This window comes from Acipenser ruthenus, chromosome 38 (assembly GCF_902713425.1).
Source record: "Acipenser ruthenus chromosome 38, fAciRut3.2 maternal haplotype, whole genome shotgun sequence".
In the NCBI taxonomy this organism is placed as follows: Eukaryota; Metazoa; Chordata; class Actinopteri; order Acipenseriformes; family Acipenseridae; genus Acipenser; species Acipenser ruthenus.
In genome coordinates this window covers 1697369-1716989 of record NC_081226.1, presented here as the reverse complement: position 1 = coordinate 1716989, position 19621 = coordinate 1697369, and the positions used below count along the sequence as shown (strand labels likewise).

The 19621-nt window shown below is 38.8% G+C and overlaps 1 protein-coding gene across 5 annotated transcripts in view; it reads right to left on the bottom strand.

Moving 5' to 3' along the window:
* LOC117434145 (rho GTPase-activating protein 33-like) overlaps positions 1–19621 on the bottom strand; it is a 41022-nt gene that overhangs the window by 9781 nt on the left and 11620 nt on the right. For 4 of the 5 annotated variants that reach the window (XM_059009326.1, XM_059009325.1, XM_059009324.1 and 1 more), the window contains 15 exons: positions 17230–17321; positions 12810–12894; positions 9829–9915; positions 8916–9053; positions 8637–8723; positions 7864–7986; positions 7366–7443; positions 6781–6862; positions 5866–5931; positions 4861–5010; positions 4273–4375; positions 3273–3417; positions 2843–2925; positions 2218–2325; positions 1574–1719 (listed from right to left, as the gene is read on the bottom strand). In XM_059009326.1, coding sequence (XP_058865309.1) covers positions 1574–1719; positions 2218–2325; positions 2843–2925; positions 3273–3417; positions 4273–4375; positions 4861–5010; positions 5866–5931; positions 6781–6862; positions 7366–7443; positions 7864–7986; positions 8637–8723; positions 8916–9053; positions 9829–9915; positions 12810–12894; positions 17230–17240 — 1492 coding nt within the window. In that variant the 5' untranslated portion in view covers positions 17241–17321. Of the gene's footprint in view, positions 1–1573; positions 1720–2217; positions 2326–2842; positions 2926–3272; positions 3418–4272; positions 4376–4860; positions 5011–5865; positions 5932–6780; positions 6863–7365; positions 7444–7863; positions 7987–8636; positions 8724–8915; positions 9054–9828; positions 9916–12809; positions 12895–17229; positions 17322–17641; positions 17677–19621 lie in introns of all 5 variants that reach the window. The other variant, XM_059009323.1, reaches the window with a different exon arrangement.

Here is a 19621-nt window from a genome sequence, read left to right as displayed (position 1 = left end):
GGCGAGAGATCTTTCTCAAACCTGGCTCCACAGCTAAAGAAATAAAGATCTATCTGAATTTCTACATCCACAGTTAAATCAAACATTACAGTTAACCATCTAAAAACACACACGCATGCACGCACGCACGCACGCACGCACACAGACTGAATGGCAGGGAGGGTTCAATACGGGATTAACATGTGGTTGCAGAGTTTTGAGGCATCCAACATTGTGACCATCCTATTTATGCGCTTCAAAAAACAGCATGTGTCAAATTCAGCAAATTTACTAGCAAATTACCAAAAAACACTGTGTCCCACTTTTTTAAACACAACAGTTTGCAACTGTTATAATAACTGTAATAAGTTCACTTTTTTTTTGCTCTGTACTGGTAGGTATCAAATACTGCTGTTTTAGGTCAACTCTGCCATGTAATACTTTGAGGACACAACTTCCTCAAATGGCTTCAATTGATAGACACATATAAAGAATTAAACTCTCATGCAACTTTCACACTGAGTTTGCGTGAACGTGCATACTGCTGTCTGAGCCCAATCCCTAAACCCTTGGCTTTTCGCAGTCTTTTTTTTTCTGCGTCAATCAAGCAGCATCCTCGTGACACACAGACGGAAAAAACACAAGGTCAAACATGTTCAGCCGTTTAAGATACTATGAATGAATGAACAGGTAAAACGAAACCCGAAATGGCAGATATATGAAGTGGATGAGACTATAAAAATCAGACACTCCCAACAGCAGCTTGGAGGAGGAAAGTGAAAAATACAGGCAGGTTTTAAAACGCTAGCATGTGAACTGGCATTTCCCCCACTTTGTTTCATGATCAATTCAACGCAGCTGGTAACAGCAAGTCACTTTCCTGTAGACCTTCCTTTTTACATATACTGCAACTGCCAGTGAATTCCAGTTTGATTTAGATTAGTTTTTAAAGGCCTCTTCTTTAATAACATTATATTTCAAGGCTTGTTTAACAAACCACTTCTAGGTAGCTGTCTGCCAATTCCAAAAAATAAACTTACATTTATAGTCACTTGTAGAGAGGATTATTGCAAAACAATACCATTTTAAAGCTAATATTGTGTTTTGAAACAGGTAGAAAGATGACAAAGTGCTAGGTAGAATACTGATTTTCAAAAGTTATTTAAACAAACCGTACAGCTAAATCTTTGATTAGGACTTATCCCTTAGTGCCGTATGTTATCACATTGGAACCTCACGGGACTCCTATTGTAGTTCCGTGTCTGAGGAAGTGTATAAATATGTAAAAAAAATATAATAATTGCACCCTATTCTCATGTATACTCAATAAAGGCAGCAGTGTGGAGTAGTGGTTAGGGCTCTGGACTCTTGACAGGAGGGTCGTGGGTTCAATCCCAGGTGGGGGGGGACACTGCTGCTGTACCCTTGATCAAGGTACTTTACCTAGATTGCTCCAGTAAAAACCCAACTGTATAAATGGGTAATTGTATGTAAAAAATAATATATATAATCCAGGACTCAAAGGGTTAACAGAGAGTTGATCCTAATATAGATCTTGAGCTGGTCAAAAGGAGGATGTTTTCTGTGCACTTACCTGCACAGGATTTTCCTACTGAGGTAAAGGAATCGCTGAAGAGAATATCCACGTGATTCAGAAGAAACTCAACCACCACGGACTGAATGCGTACCTCCTTGAAAGCATCTGTCCCACTCAGCCCCACACACTCAATCTCCTTGCAACTAAAAAATTCAAAAAGGACAATTAGAGGGGAAAAAACTTTTAGATGTTACTATTCAGAATGCAACGAGCAACAAACCACTGTTTCTTTCTGTTTAAAAAAAAAAATGTGCATGCGGTTTACTTTACAACACAGGTATGAATGCTTATAGCCCAAAAGGTATCAACTCTAGGAGATGGTAGTACACCTGCCAAAAGCCAAAAACAAGACAAAGGCAGCTGAGAGGCGATGAAAGGGGAGGTTGTAACAGAAATGAAACAAGGGTGACAGAAGTGGAAGGGTAAGGATGAACAGCATATGATCTGTTTCTCTTTAATATTTTCTCTCTTATACTAATACAGGGTGAATATTCCCAATGTCTCAACAGAATAAGACATGCATTTAGTTTTAGTAACTTCCCTACCAGGACAATGTGAAACTAGACCTCAGTGTTTTTGTGAACGAGAGAAACCAGTGAAGCTCTCCTGCACAGCGCCGCAGGTTGCAGTTCTCTCCTTACCGGAGCAGGTTTGGTGCCCAGACGATGGCAAGGTTCTTAATGTGCATGTTGGTTTCTTTGCTTCGTGTTGCCAGTTGGGACAAGTGCCTCATCAGGAACTCAAGAGTCCTGTGGGGAATTAAAAAAAAGGGAGTCAAATCAATTCAGTTCTTTGGCGCCCCCCTTATAAAAAGTTTACCGCGGTAAAATTGCACAGTATTTCTGCAGTTTTCCCCCATGATTATACAATGCATTTACCATAGTTTACCATGTTATTTTTTTATATTATGCTGTACCGTATCTCTCTGGGTTTTACAATGCTTGCCTATGCATTACCATGCTTTATAAAGGGTCCTTATACAAGTAAAGTTGTGGTCCTCACACCCCCCCCCCCCCCCAAAATACCAACAGTAAAAAGGGCAACAGTAACCAGAATTTAAAAACTTTGTTCCCCAGTTTCCAAAAGCCACCGAGCTTCCCTCAAGGCCGGTCAGTAGTCTTGTACTTCAGATTTGTACAATGGATAAAGGTGACCACTGTTCACTGCTCTTTGTTGGACTCTAAGGCCACAGTGTCCATTTGGGAAAGTGACATTATATTTATATTTATATTTATATATATATATATTACACACACATACACATACCGATAGTGTGGTGGTGGTAGCTGCTGAATAACATCATGGACTTTAACCAGTCTCTCCTCTTCACTCATAACAGTCATGCAGTCCTAGAAAACAAAGACAAAGCACTTATTCCAATCACATTATAACACAGGAGGTTGTTAATATGCATCACAGGAATGAAATAACTCCCTAGTATTCCCCATACCTGCTTCTGTGTTCCCAAAATGTAATCTGGCACATGCCCTACCGTGAAACAAGCAATTTTTATTTACAGTGAAACAAATACAGCCCTAATCATAGTTCCAAACCTGTAAAACCACCAATCATTTTCTTGTTCTAAAATAGAACCATGAGTTCCAATCTAGAACACAGTCCATGTAGTCACCTATTAGCTGTAGAATCCCTCATTCTATATTCTATGAATCTGTACAGCTTTAAGATTGGCACTCACTGCAAATTTGTCATAGAGCTGGTAGGTGAGCAAGGGGTTAGGGAGCTCCCGGAAGTAGAGCTTGCACAGGGATCCCACACAGTGGATATCCTGCATGTAGAGTTCACCAGTCAGCTCAGGGATGATTTCACTGTCAAACTCGTGGCTGAAGAGAGCAGAGAAGTTTTAGGTCGGACAGTTTTAAAATGGGGGAAAACAATGTATGCAAACGTGACGCTTTCTTTGTAAGTTTCACCACAGCTGACGCATGCGAAGCTGAAGAATGGCACACATGATTGGCAGATGGACAGGTTCTATATACCCAGAAATAACAACATTTTATTTAACTGCCAAAAAGTTCCTTGGCAAGTTAATATTATTATTTTCTTAGCAGACACCCTTATCCAGGGCTGTGACATACACACCCTTATCCAGTTCTGTGACATACATACCCATGCACACCTTCACTATATCCTGCCGTGGTGGATGATAGCACTATGCATGGTGTCCATTCTTTTAAATAGTTCTGTCATTTTCTAATGAATAATCCACAGATTTGTACAGACGGGTCTATAGTCTATAGAGGGCAGCAGTGTGGAGTAGTGGTTAGGGCTCTGGACTCTTGACTAGAAGGTCGTGGGTTCAATCCCTGGTAGGGGACACTGCTGTTGTACCCTTGAGCAAGGTTCTTTACCAAGATTGCTCCAGTAAAAACCCAACTGTATAAATGGGTAATTGTATGTAAAATAATGTGATATCTGTATAATGTAAAATAATGTATAATGTGATATCTTGTAACAATTGTAAGTCGCCCTGGATAAGGGCGTCTGCTAAGAAATAAATAACAATAAATAATAATAATATAGATTTATGTACCATGATAGACATTCCTACACATTTTTAAAAAGAAAAATATATGCATGCTTGCAGAATAATCGGAACCTTCCTACAGATTTCTATGGACTATTCTACAAACAAAACATTTTCACACGTTGGGACATTGAAAATGCAAGGAGCTCACCGTAACTTCTGAATATTTGAGGAGACTCCAGAGTGTCTATAAATCCCGTCCACGACCCCGTGTTTCTCGATAAACTCTGAACAGCAACTCAGAACCTGTGGGACTAAAAGCGAGAACCACGAGTGAGGTAACGAAAGGGGGTAATCTCTGCAAAAAACTAAGAAAACCGCAAGGTTTGCAATGGATTACATTGCAAGAAAAAAAAGAATCCTGGGATTGCATCAGCCACTTAATGAAGAACTAATACCCCACCCAGTAGTTCTGCTTTGGAAGAAACATTTGCTTATTAAAACCTTTTCCATTTTGAAAGGCATAGCGAGATATTTGGTAGGCAAGGGGTTTGATTTGGGTTAAACGGATGGAATGGGCACTTGATTCATTTGAAGAGATGTTTTTCACAGTATGCGCTTCATCTTCATGAACGTCTAAACCAAATTGGGCTAAGAAGTGTCCACACCAAATTTCACCCCAATTGGAAGTTCTAGAAATACACTAAAAATGATATACCTATTTATGTGTGGCAGGGGTTAAAAAATAATGCGACAACCAACGAGAGAGAGAGAGAGAGAGAGAGAGAGGAGAAATTACCTTCGTAGCCAGAGTTTAGCAAGTGCTCTCCCAAGTCACAGCCAAACACCCTCTCCTTCAGAATCCCTCTCTGCTTCAGCTTCTGTTTACTAGGCCGCGACTTCATGAATGTTCTAAGGAACCCCAACAGCTTCCCATGCTTCTTAGAAACTGAAGAGGAGGAGGGGACAACGTCTTAGGGGACAAGGCAGGCCTCGAGGAGCAATGTTGGGAGGCTAGGATCGCTTCCCAATGTCACCCTGCACAACCCCACCGTGCTGTCACCACACCCCCCACCATCGCACTGCACCCCTCAGGGACCGGACGCTATCACACTGCTTCCATCCTGTGCTCTCTCTCAGTTGGTAAAAGCTAACAAAGGGTGACTACTCTTAGTTTCAGTGGGCACAAGCGAAGACATAATCATAGGCATGAATATTAGACAGGTATTAGCACTTTGTAACGCGTTACAGTTTCAAGTTTTATTTTAAAAAGCCAGCAACAGTACTGTATATTAGTATCGCATTACATGCGAATATACACATAAGCACAGGTTAATAATGTAAACTTGTGTGCAATGAAAAGGACTTGGTGCAGCATACATAGTGGGTCTCTCAATGTTCACCTACCATCAGTTGCTGTATCAGCTTTCAGAGACACATTATGTATTGAATTTAAACAACAAGAGCGAAGCACACAATCAATACATGCATTATTTATAATGTGGTTCGATATGATCTGGAAGGAGAACCCTAATGAAAATTAAAATTTCCAGTTGCTGAACTGGTAACCAGTAACAATTGTGAAAAGGACACACTGGCTTTCAGTAGTGTTCTAGCAAGTATATTTATGAGTAAAATTCACAGTAAATGGGCTTTAACCTATATATATATATATATATATATATATAAAAACTCAAATCCTGTTCTCTTCCACGTCACAGACGCAGCTAAGATCTGACCAGCACAGGCTCCACAGGTCCTCCACAAGCTCCTGGGCTTCTAGGAGTGTGAATTGCATTAGTACCTGAAGAAGGGGAGTTTGGTCCAGGGACACTAACAATTCCTGCCTTTGAGCTGCAGTTGTCAGAATCTGAAAACAGGAACACAAAGAAAGAGAGACGCATTCATTGAGATGCTCCCAGTAGAGGTTCTCGTGAATTTGCTGCTTGGCATAACCTACCTGTCCAGTTACAGGAACTGGACAGCAGAACACACTGTTGTTACATTGTATCAGAAAACAGAACAGGAATTCTGAGATAACAACTAAAGCAAAATGTATATGAATTTTGGATTTAAGATACATTTTAAATCTGAGGCTTTTAGGCTTTCATGAGCTTGATCACCATCCCATGGCACTGAACTTAACGTAACGTGATTTGCCAATGTGATAACCTCAGGAACTTGTGCAAAGAAATATCAATATTACGTTTAATCACAACTGGTTTAGCTGTTAAGATCAATAGGAAAAGTGTGCCGTATGTATGAATCATGTATGATTTTATATGTACGTATGTATACAGCTGTGGCCAACAGTTTTGCATCACCTAGAATTTTACGATTAAGGGAATTAAAACAAAAAAAATTATATGAACATAATTTAGATCATATAATTTTATAGTTTTTTTTTTTTATTACATTTCAAAAGGTCAACCGGAAGCCATAATAGTAGTACAGTATTTCATGTTAGATTTTAAAGCATCACATTTTTCAATTTGTCAGTTTTTTGTTAAGTATGTGGAAAACTACAAAGCGGTATGTAATTCAATATGTTAAAGTGACATTCAGCAGGTTTCATTCAACTTCATGAAGCAAAATTAGTTAATTCTATAGGGTGATGCAAAACTTCTGGCCATAGCTGTGTATGTAAATGAGACACAGAGAGAGAGCGAGAGCGAGAGAGAGCGAGAGAGAGAGAGAGAGAGAGAGAGAGATACTGTACCTTGTTTAGGGACTGGTGCAGAGACAGATTGGGACAGTCTCTCATTGATCAGCTCCACACACTCACTTGGGAAGAACCCAACCTGCAATAGAAAAAGAATGAAAAGTCACGTCAAGAACACATATCCCCCCCCACCTAGTAAAAGCATCCGATAACAAAACGGCCATTGCATTATTATTAATGGCATTATATTATTAAAGCCGTTAAGAAATAAAACAAAGTATGGCAGTGACACACAACCCCCACCATGCCTGTAAATTCAATATCGGGAGATACTGGTACGATGACAAAATGTGATGACCGTGACACCTATTAACTTAATAATGACCAAGTTTCATATGCAAAAATGTAACAGGCAGATGGATAAATGGACAGACACCCCCTCATCCCCATATCATGCTAAATAATGTCAATACACAGTTTCATGATGGATAAAAGCTGTTCAATACAGGAGGAGAGATCTGTGACGTGCCAGTGGGAAAGGGGTATATTTTCCCAGTACTGAATGAATCCTAGGCAGCGGACTCCCATCTCTGCCATTGGGACAGGATACCAAGGCAGAGCGTCCTGCAAACAAGCAGGTACCTGGAAGCCGTGTTTCCCTCTCCACCAGCTAGTTTCCTCCTTCGGTGGCATGTCAATCACAGATAAGATATCGCCAACCTGTAACGGTGTACAAAACGGGTCAGTCACTGATAAAGAATATCCAATTCGAATCGTCAATCAGAAAACAACAAAAGGCATTCATTGAAACGAAGTTGAGTTTCTTGCAGGGTTTCCATGCTAACATATATTAGTAACCTGCAGTAAAATAATTGTTTACATGCAGACACATATTGGTGCCGCTCAATTCACAATCAAGGGATCAAGTCAAACAATATATTGTATAAAACACAACCTCCGCTATTAAATCTCACAACTCGCTTCCACCCAGTCTTGACGATGTGTAACACAACTGCACAAACTACTCCCGGAAAAGGGTGAGACGTTTGCCAGCGAGGTTTGAATGCAATAGGAGTGTGTGCGTGTACGATCAGTGGGCTTGGATCTCAAAAGGACAGCACGCCTGTGCAACGGGTCTACCTCAATGGAGATCTCATCATTCGCTTGAGCTGTGTATCTCTTGGTGACGTGTGCAGCTCCAATGGCAGGGACGTTGAGGGAAGCCTCTTCTTTCAGCAGGAATTGGTTCCCTCTGTTGTCAATCTGGGGAATTAAAAAAAAACTCAGATTTACACCTAGGTTTCTTATTTTAGGTTTTAAAAAGTGATTGTAGCGCAGAAAATGGTTTCCAGAAATGTTTAAAATGAGTCTAAAATGTGCAGAAATGCTGCAGCAAACCTATTTTCATTTTTAAATATGATGGGTCGTATTTTCAAAGGGATTACTGCACTCCAGTCTTTAATGAGCTCTTATGTTTTGAAAGAGGGAAAGCGACAGAACCAAAACAACTGTGTTATAGATTTCAAGTCCTCTTTTTCATTTTGTAACATTAACATGTTTCATATTTTTTTTTAATCTCCTTTGCATTTTATATTTTGATATAAAATGCAAAGGAAACACAATTTTTCAAATCATTTTTCAATTAACTGTCTTAACAGCTTCCAAGAGAGATCCTGCAGACTCAATGATTTTTTTCCTGTTTTATTTATTTATTTTTTTTTAAAAGAATAAAACAAACAAAAAAAAGCCAGAGCCTTTGAGATTACAGTTAGAACACTATGTACAAAAGCTTGCTTTAAAAAAAACTAACCCAAGTCCTATCTATACATACTTTAGCAGGGCTTGTTGGCACACAACTATTTTCGCTCCATGAACACTAAATTCACAAAATAAAACCAGCAGGGAAATACTACCTCCATCCATGTAAGCACGGGTCCACAATTTAGTTTATTGTCCACAATCATGGAGAGACGTCCAAGATACTCAGAAAGCCGTGGAATCTAGAAATACACAACAAATACAGTAGTAATGAAAACAAAAAAAACAGTTATTCCTTAAATTCTCTTTAGCAACTACTGGTCCCACTATCGAGATCTGTGCCCCTCCCCACTCCTCCCCATCCCCTCCTTTACTTAACTGATTTTTTTCAAGAAAGGGTGTGAAGGGGGTTCTATGAATCCAGCAATACTTACATCCACTGTTTCATCAATGTCTTCAATGGGAGGCAGTTGGTCCAGCTGGGAGTATCTGCGATCGTAGATACACTGGTGGAGGTGGCTGTCCAACGTTCGGAACTCCTCGTAGGTTCTCCTGACCAGCCAGGTCTTACCCTGGGCAGGAGCCAAGACAGTGAAAGAGAAGGGGAAAAAAAAAACAGATGGGGTGATGAGTACGTAAAGCCTATGCACAGCCTTCCACATGAAACATGGGGTTAAAGATCACCCTGCAAAGTTTACAAGAAACTCCTTAGGTTGCCTTTGCTGTGTTCTGCGTTGTCCGTCTTGCAGCGTTATCATTTTAAACACGCTGCTGGCTCTAAACACGCAACAGGTCAATGCATTCCTCCTCGAGAGAAAAAAAAGAGTCTAAGGATCACAAGTGCATCCAGATCACGCTCCCTCCTGCAACAATGCTGGTTTTCTGTCCCCCTGAATACACTGCGATGTTTAGAAGAAAAAATTTGAAAAAAGTAGATATTATATTGTCTAAAAACTATTGGGAATATGCTGAAAAAAAAATGCTGTGAAATGGACAACACAGGATACAGCAAAGGTAAAGTGAAGTGTTTCCTGTAAACACTGCAGAGGGGTCCTGTAACACTTTAATGCACCTCTAGCAAGGGCAGTGGCATAGTCTTTTGCTTTTAAAATAGGTGTTGCAATGATCTTGACTTGAGACAGAACAAGGGACCTCCTCAAGACTCGCCTTTTTAGACTGCATCTCTTGATCCGCTCCTCCTGCTCTGCACTGGACTTGCCTGACCTCAGCACCACGTTACTGGACCCTCAGCTGATGCACTATCACGATGTCATTGTAGATACCCGCGGTTGTAATGCTAGCGTGTTGCAGCTTATGACTTAAATGTTAGTAATAGAACCCATTTACCTGGCATGAGACCTGCACCAGAAAGACAGCATCCTTGGCAGGAGACAACGTCCAACAGTCATTGCTTGGATCGTTCGCAAACTGCAACTGGGAAAAAAATAAAATAACACAAAACCTTTTTAAAATGAAAACCCTGATGCCTGGCCAGATTGTTTTGCTTTTATTTGCTATTCATTTCTCCCCAATGACGCACCTTTTAAATACCGGCCAAATATTTTGCAGGTAAAAAGTATCTGTATTGTATTTCATTTTAGTTACACAGCAAGCCTTTTAATATAACATTCAGTTTTGTGGAGAGCGGCGCTATGCTCTTGAACCATCAGTAGGTGGCAGTAGACAGCAAATGGGTAGTGTCCTGGCCTTTCTCTTTATGAACAGAAATACACAAGATAAAAATACCAGTTGCCTTCATGCATGTGTGGCTTTCAGCACTTAAGAAGTCACATGTGTAATGTAGAGGGTTGTGAGAGACAGCAGGGAGGGGGTTAAAACCTCCCTGCGAGAGAATGTACCTGTGTTTTGGTTGTTTGCTTTATTGTTTTGTTTAATTGTTTAATTGTTGTATTATTAATTATCATCCGCACCTGGGCGTTATTGGAAATTAGGCCCAGGTGCGGGGTTTAAAAAGAGAGCAGGCAGTCTGCTCAGGGCTGCTGAATGGAAGGAGGCAGAAAGGAGTGCTCTGCTTCCTGGCAGTCCCGAGAGAAAGGTACAGTGCAAACCTGTGTAGTTAAGTTTTGTGGAACAGGGAAACGGCTTATCCGTCCTGTGATAGTTAGGTTCCTGCGTGTGTAGTTAGTGCTCAGAAAGAGCTAGGTGTTTATTTTGTGTGTTTTGTTTTACTTTTGTGTTTATTAAAAATTAGCGCGTCAGCGCTTAAAAACTCAATTTCTCGTGTCTGGGTCGTATTCTTAAAGGGGCAACGAACCCGAGTGGGTGAGTCCGTTTTACACATGTTTCTGAATATTTTGTCTCTTGTAATGCATCATTTTAAATACTCAAATCAACAACAATTCCTAGTTCAAAAACAAACTTGATAAATGCTCTTGTAGTCTTGATGGCCTTTCTCATATAGCTCAGATTATTTTGGAAGAAATTATTCTGTGTCCATCCGTTTCACTGTTCCAGTGGCCTCAAACAAGCATCAGTCAAACCAAATGTCCATTTCTAAGAGCAGATATCTACAAAACAGTACACTTGGCTACAATTGCTAGAATCAGTCTCCGAAACAAGGAATTGTGGGGAATGTTTCTTGTTCAGAAAAAGACCCCAGAAAGCACAGTGGAAAAGAGCCCTTACTCAATCTGAATGAGGCTGTTTTAGTTTGAAAGAGAAGACGTGTCTTCTTTGAATAGTTCTGAAGATATGCTGGTAGAGTGAGACCTTGTTCTCTGTCGCCAGATTTTGGAAGAGGTTCCATTAACCCTCATCTATAGCTTTATATCAAAAGCAGGCATATTTCAAACGTAACATGAACAGACCAGTGCTACTACTGGTCAAAACTGGCCTAGTGTTCATTTTCTTCATATCATGACCAGAACGTATCATGAGCCAAATTTTCAAAGCATTTACTCCAGTCCTTCAAAAACTCCTATTTGTTTTTCACAAAGTAAAAACACCTGTTCTTTTTACAACACCAGAACCAAAACAACTAAGTGGTAAAATTCAACCTCTCAAAACGCTTAATTAGGCCTTTTTAATTGTTTCTTGCTGTTAAACAGTTGGAGATTTCAACTATAAAAGTTATAACTTGAAGGTTTAGTTAAGTAATTGAGAGCTCAGTTGGCATGAAAACCAGCAGACACAGGGGGTCCCCCAGGACCAGGGTTGGAAACCACTGGTTAAAGCTCATTAACATGCATTTAAAACAGGGGCTTGCTACATCAATACAAACTTCATTGTCTTTATCTGACACCACTGTAATTTACTTCAGTAAAACAATTAACTCCCAGCTACTTACGCTGTTGCCCAAAACTAAACACTTCATTCTCAGTTCTGCATTATTATCCCGCTGTACTATAACCCCACTACAGTTAAGAATGCCAGTGTCTCATCAATGCTCTCTTCCACACATTATAGAAATATCACATTTACTGATGCATGAAGATGATACACATACAGTACCAGTATACCAACCCTTTATTATTCCAAAGAACCTGTAAGACTTAGGACTATACCTGTGTACATAGTATTGGACAGCATCAAAACCCAATACAATAATTATAAATCCTCATATTTAAAAAGGGAAGTGTTTGACAAACTGGGGAAATTAAAGTTAACATGGGGCAGCAATGTGGAGTAGTGGTTAGGGCTCTGGACTCTTGACCGGAGGGTTGTGGGTTCAATCCCCGGTGGGAGACACTGCTGTACCCTTGAGCAAGGTACTTTACCTAGATTGCTCCAGTAAAAACCCAACTGTATAAATGGGTAATTGTATGTAAAAAATAAAGTGAGATCTGTAGAATGTGAAATAATGTGATATCTTGTAGCAATTGTAAGTCGCCCAGGGCGCCTGCTAAGAAATAAATAATAATTTCTGATGAATTTATGAACCCTACTAGTAATGACTGACTTGGACGTCTAAAAAACACATTTTGATTTTTTTTGCAGATTTCACTGATATTAAGGTCAGTTTTCAAGCTCTGAATACAAGTGCAAAGGTGCTTTGATTTTTAAATCTTATTTGACTGTAAATGTCACTTCTTTAAATGCCTTAGTCCACATTCCTGAGCAAGCTGAGAGCATTCCATTTGTCCGTCAAACACCACTGCAGAGCAAACGGACCTCGTCCAAAATAAAAAAGTACAGAAAACAAAATTAATAGTGAACATAAAAACACTAAGGACTTGCAAGACGGTTCCTTTGCAGATAAGTTGTGGGGAAAATGTTCAAAGGGCTGGTTACAATACCTTTAACGCTTACAAGAGAAAACCACAAACATGAAGGAAAAGATGTTTACAAAATCAAGGAGGATCGCCTACCTGGATAGGCCCGAAATCCACATTCTCATAGTGGAAGTGAGCACAGTCTATCAGTTTGGGGAAGTGTCCTTTCACAATGGATAGTCTGAAAAGGAACAAACACCAGAGGGTTAGTCATTTGAATCTTTATTATGAACAGTACAGTTTTGTTGTTGTTGCAAAAAAAAGTTCATAATCTACAACTTTGTTTTCAAAAGTATCACCGTTTCCTCTTTGAACATTAAGGGTGAAACCTGAATTTGCAGCCTGTGGTAAAGACCAGGCATTCAGTACTGCTTTCACTCATCAAAACACCAGGATCAATAAACCGCTTTTGAATTGACACCAGTTAGGATTTGGCCTGGCAGAAACCAAACTAGATCCGATGGAGGAAGTTACTTCATAACAATTAAAAGGAGGTTCGATTTTAAAACATTAGTTATCAGTTAATTTTAGCATCAATTAAACATTGATGAGTTCACAAACAGGAATGAATTCAACATGATCCGTTAGAATAGGGTATTTTTGATCCCTGGATAACATCTAGTTTCAGAATGGATTGTAGAGTAGTGTGGAGTAGTGGTTAGGGCTCTGGACTCTTGACCGGAGGGTCGTGGGTTCAATCCCAGGTGGGGGACACTGCTGCTGTACCCTTGAGCAAGGTACTTTACCTAGATTGCTCCAGTAAAAGCCCAACTGTATAAAAAGGTAATTGTATGTAAAAAATAATGTGATATCTTGTAACAATTGTAAGTCGCCCTGGATAAGGGCGTCTGCTAAGAAATAAATAATAATAATAATAATAATAATAATAATAATAATAATAATAATAATAATAATAATAATAATAATAATAGAGTGCTGATGGAACTGAATAGAGTTTTACTTGCATGCGACTTTGGGCAGATGGAAGCATGACATTTAACTAGATCATTATCATTTCCCACATATAGCTGTGTACTCTAACATTATTTTGTTTTGCCTTTGTAAATTAGCTTACCACGTGGCACAAAAATGGTTCAAGCCCACTATAAATAAAACTGGGAGTACAATATTAAGTTTGAGTCCCTGCTGAATCCTTGTGGTGCCTTTCCTTGCGCTTCCACTATAACTAGATTAATAAAACCTGTTTCTGCCTCAAGCCACATTAGAATGTTTAAAAATCGCTTTGCATTTTGTGCTGTGCAGTACAATACATCTTCTGACAGAAAACCCCAAATCGCTGTTCAGAGGACTGGTTTTACAGTGCTAACTGGTGTACGTGCCAATTATTACCTACATGGGTCTTAATACCCAAGGGGGAGTAACTAAACTGCCTTTGCTGAATGCTCTTTATAAAGCTTAAGCTGTGTACCTTACAGGTTTCTCTTCTGCTAAAAAAACATTTGCATATATTCAAAGGAGAAATGGGAGGTCATTCGTGGGCGGAAAAAGGCTTTGAACAGGGCAATGCTATCTTAAAAAGGGAAAATTGCTAGGGTTTACAACTATGAATTGCTCTGTGTGTCATGTGGTTTCTAATTCTGGCTTGCTTTTTATGATCACATAGGTCATGGCCCTTTACTGCCTCTATATACAGTACTACCAGATTGAGATACTCCCAATAACTTGCCCAAAAGAATATCCCAAGCCAGCTTCACGACAATTGGAGAAGCAGTTCTCTAGGAAGACGTACCATACCCAAGTAGGTACGGCCGCCTCACCTGTCAGGGAAATGCATCCCCAGCAGGTGAAAATGCATTGTTTAAATCTCTGAATGTACAGCACTATAACAGCTCTCTAACATGCGAGTCCAGACAGCCCCACCAATGCCATACAGTAACTCATGCATTTAAAGGTTAGCATGACCTACATTATAAACCCCTCATGGCCCTGTGAGAAATAAAGTCTATATCAATTTTCATCACAATTCTCGAGCGAGTCTCAAAATACATGCGCCTAAAAATGTAAGTGTGGGATATGTAGACACTCCTCCATGATCCGTATTGCTTAGGATAGTAAAAAATCACAATGACACAAATACAACTAAAGCAAATGAATGTTGTTGTTATTATTATTATTATTATTATTATTATTATTATTATTATTATTATTATTATTAATTTCTTAGCAGAAGCCCTTATCCAGGGCGACTTACAATTGTTACAAGATATCACATTATTTTTACATACAATTACCCATACAGTTGGGTTTTTTTACTGGAGCAATCTAGGTAAAGTACCTTGCTCAAGGGTACGGCAGCAGTGTCCCCCACCTGGGATTGAACCCACGACCCTCCGGTCAAGAGTCCAGAGCCCTAACCCCTAACCACTACTCCACACTGCTGCCCCAAGTGAAGTGATTCAGTATCGTTGAAATCAGGACACGAAAGAGAAGAAATGTCACAAAATAAAACGTCAGTCTGCAATTGCAGCCTAGTGCATAAGAAGAGCACAGTTTTAAACAACCCTCCTTCACATTTTTTTTTCCAAGTGATCCCAAGTTCTGTTGCTCCGATATTGTGATTTGCATAACCGTGGCTGCAATCTTGCATGCAGGCATATGTGGTTTTGCTGTTTCTTAAGAGTCCTGCTTGATGATAAAGTGGGGAGTTTACAGATTTGATAGTGAAAATATACCCCTTCTCCACTGGCACACATTTTTGCATATATCAAAAGAATCGCTTATTAAATTGTCACGAAGCTTGGCAATTATTATGTTAATATATATCACGTCATCTACTTTTTCATCACAGCGATAGCTCTGATATTGAATTTGCAGCCGTGGCAACGGGGCGGGTGTGTTACTGACATGTTTGTCTTATTTCTTAATGGCATTTCAAATTCGAAATCCAACATGAAATACTGTACTACTATTATGGCTTCCGGCAGACTTTTTACGGTATCATCTTGTAGTTTATTTGATTGCATGATGTTCAATAAATGATCTAAATTATGTTCATATGTTTTTTTTATGATGTTTTAATACTAAAACTCTAGGCGATTTTGGCCACAGCTGTACATGATAGTAGCTGACACAAACAGCTGTTTCCAAATTCTGTAGTCACTTTCGCCAAGCCAAGAAAGTGTTATGATAATCCACATCTCAGCCAACCAGTAACAGCTGGCAGAGCCCAAAGCAGTAAAACAATACGCTTCTGTGGTCAACACTGCATTGAAAGACATTCCATTTAGGGGTGTACAGTACAGTACAGTATTTACAAAATATGTGAAAAGTAGGTAATATATCTGACCATCAAACAGGGCCTGCAGAAGCTCCCCAATGTCAATAAAAAAATATTAAAAAACAACCTAAAACATAAAAAATATATAACTATTGGACTGTCTTAGAATAAAGAATAATAATAATAATAATAATAATAATAATAATAATGTACACCCTCGCCTTTTGTTCGTTATATAGAGGGGTTCGTTATAGCGAAATGATAATAAAAATGAAGGATAATCTGTTGGAGTAAATTAATCAGATGAATACAAGTCGAATTACATGCACCTGTTCGTTTCATGTATGCAGTATTCTGCCTTTGCTTTATCCAATTCGTTACTCCTTTTTTCAAACAATCAATATAGTTTGCAGTTTTGTTGCAACATAAAATGACTTTCGTTTTTGAGGAAGTTACACAGTACGTGTTTCTTATTTCTTATTGACTTCACTGTGAGGTGGCATCCCGTGCATACAGACCGGGATGTTGACAGTATGTGTATATTATAACAAAAAACCTTAACGCCATATTATGAATGACCCTTCAGTCGATTCAGAGCCAAGCTCAATCTTATTACACTAATAAATGATCAAACACAAACCACCAATTGTTAACTAACAATTAACAGGTCGCTGTGGGAAACGACCTACGCCGATAAAACTAATTCATTTTTTTAAGGAATCTCAGGGTGGAACTATTCTGTCTCTGTTCATTCGATTCTCTCTGCTTCACAATAACACAACTCCTGTCACTGGTATTTAGCCCCAGTTAGTCCCGCCTCGTCCCGCTCCACGGCCAATCACCAGCAGCTCCTGTGGTCCGTGCCTGTCGCCCATAGGCTGTTTGACCGATCCTACTCCAAGCGTTCCTGCGCTACATACCCCACGCACGTTACAATAGTATCTTTGTTTCTTTATTTGGGGTCCTGGGGCCAGGTTCGTTATAGCCGAAGGGCCTCATAGCGAGGGTGTACTGTAGTAATAGTATGTCACTACTTACTGCAGAAAGGAGAGCTAAGTAGCATTATCATGTATTGATATATACCATTGCTTATCATGTTAATGAATTCATGAAATAGAGACAACATTTTATAAAACACAGTAAGGGGACAGTGGTACCTAATAAGAGATAGAAACTGCCCGTCTTCTTTTACACAGACAGAAGCTATGATGAAGTTGTGAGTGCAAGACACTAATTGCACACAATGCATCAACAGTAATAGACTTGGAAGATCCTCACCTTTTGCTCATTTTCCCTTTAAGGGTGGCGATTGTCCCCACGGATTGAGACAGGGGGTCCCCCGTGCTGGAAAGATTATCTGAACTCCTTGCCTGAAATACAGAAGAAGAAGAAAAAAACACATTCTTTAAAAAAAGACAGGCAGAGAGAGACAGAAGAGCAGCAGAGTTAGTGATCAGCGAAGACGTGTGACGATAATCTCTTACACACAGAGCAGGACACGGTTAAGTCACGGGGCAAAAAAAATATACATTACATATATTTTTTTTAAGTGCATTTGGCATACACTTTTTTTTTTTTTTTTAAGCTCACAATAAAGATTTGGAATCCAGGCAGGAAAAATCTTCTAATTTCGGTTTATTTGATTGTGATTATTAGCGGTGTGCAAAAAAAAAAAAAAGAATATACTTACCCATAATTTCCGTTTTACTGAATACGGCAAATTACCTTTAAAAATTTTCAAAAGGAGTAGTGTTGGAACATAAAAGGGATGTTTTTTTTACAAGAAAGTTCAACGTACATCATTCATTATGGGATAGATTCACAAATGAATTTAAAAATATTTTTTGCTTGTCTGTTTTTAAGAATTAAATATAACTTAATATTATTTTAATAACTCATAAGTTAAAGTGAATAAGATCCAATAACCCCAAGTAAATATTTTTTTTTATTAAATAACCGGGTTCATCACTTTTCATTTATGGTTATCAAATTTTAGCCTGGCATACAATTTGATCTCATTTTTTATCAATTTATGTTATCCTAATGGGAATAACTCATTTAACACAGATTTACAGCCATAACAAAAATAACTGTAGCAATGGGGCTTATGGGAAGGTTTGTATGTTTATCAGGCCTAGGACAAATACATTTATATTTGAGATTTAAATTTATAAATATCAAATATTTCAAGATTTTGTCCGCAGTCAAATATTTATTAGAAAATATTTTTATAAAACTAAAAGAGATATCAAAACATCATTGTAAACACATTTATAAATATATTTGAAACAGAAATCAGAATATTTATAAACAAACATTCACAACAACATTATTTGAAATAATTATTTAGAAATCATATCAAATACTGTAAAAACCTTTGTATAAGTCTATTTTCTAGGTATTTGTAGGAGGTCCTAAAAAGGGGGGAGCGACTTATACACCAGTGTGACCTATAGGCTTTTTCCTAAAATTGTTGTCTCAAAAAAGGGGGGGGGGGGCACTTACACACTGGTGCGACTTATACACTGTTTTTTACGGTATATTTGAAATATGAATATAAAATCAATATTTATCTGATGTTTATAAGACTTAATTACTCTTTAAATAAATATTGTAATATTAAAAAAAACATAAGGCTTCAGTGAATTGCAAAAATAAACACACACACACAAAAAAATATATACTTAATAGCTGTAGGTCGCTTGGTTTAAAAACATGATAATACTTTCCTTTGTACCTCATAAAATTCACTAGCAGGAGAAATGCAAAGCAGGGAAGCAAGCAAGCGAGCACGTTGATATCTACAAACAGAAACCAAGACTGTAATCATACACCTGACCCATCTCCTATTCAAATCACTCGCTGGTCTCCGATAAAAGGTTCATGTAATTGGATCCATGGAAACATTACAGGCTCTTCACCGGAGCTGGGCTTGACAATCATATGCTGCCTTCCTTCAACGCAGTCTTCTGTTCTATCTGACAATAGCAGGGTAACCAGAACGCCACACACTGTTAATCAGCTATGAATATTTTAGTAGAGGATTGTTGACCGAACTCCATAAAAAGGGCAATGCAAGTAGGTCAGCCTACAGTACATGGAATTGTTTCGCCTTGGGAAACCGGACTGTTCTGTTATTTCGTATGAAGTTTAAGAAAGTAAATAAATAAAAACACAGACACAGCAGCAAAAGCAAACAGAAGGACGTGGAGACAAAATCAACGCACATCGAACAGCTTTCTATCCACAACTGACAGAGGTTTCTACTTGTTTATCTGGGATGAAAGCAAGGGCTTACAAAAAAATATCTACGGATATGTGTGACAGAGCGTAGGCTCTGCACATGGGGGTGTGTGTGTGTGGGGAGTGGGGGTGAGGTTAATGGCTGGCGGCCATCTTGGTGAAGGACATGTTCTTCCATCATTTAGTTTTTACCACCATTTTTTAAGAAATCTGCCTCTTTTTTTGGTATGAACAGTTAAATCAACTAAAGTTGGTCTTGGTTTGAAATTCTCTCCTCAATGCTTTCTTACTAACCTGCACACTAAAAACGTACTGTATGCCCTTTGCTACAGGAAGAGGAAATGAAAAACGAGAACTGCAATGAAAGCCTCTCAGCTGATTAAACAAGTGGTTAAAAAAAAAAAAAAAAAGAAACATGGTCATACAT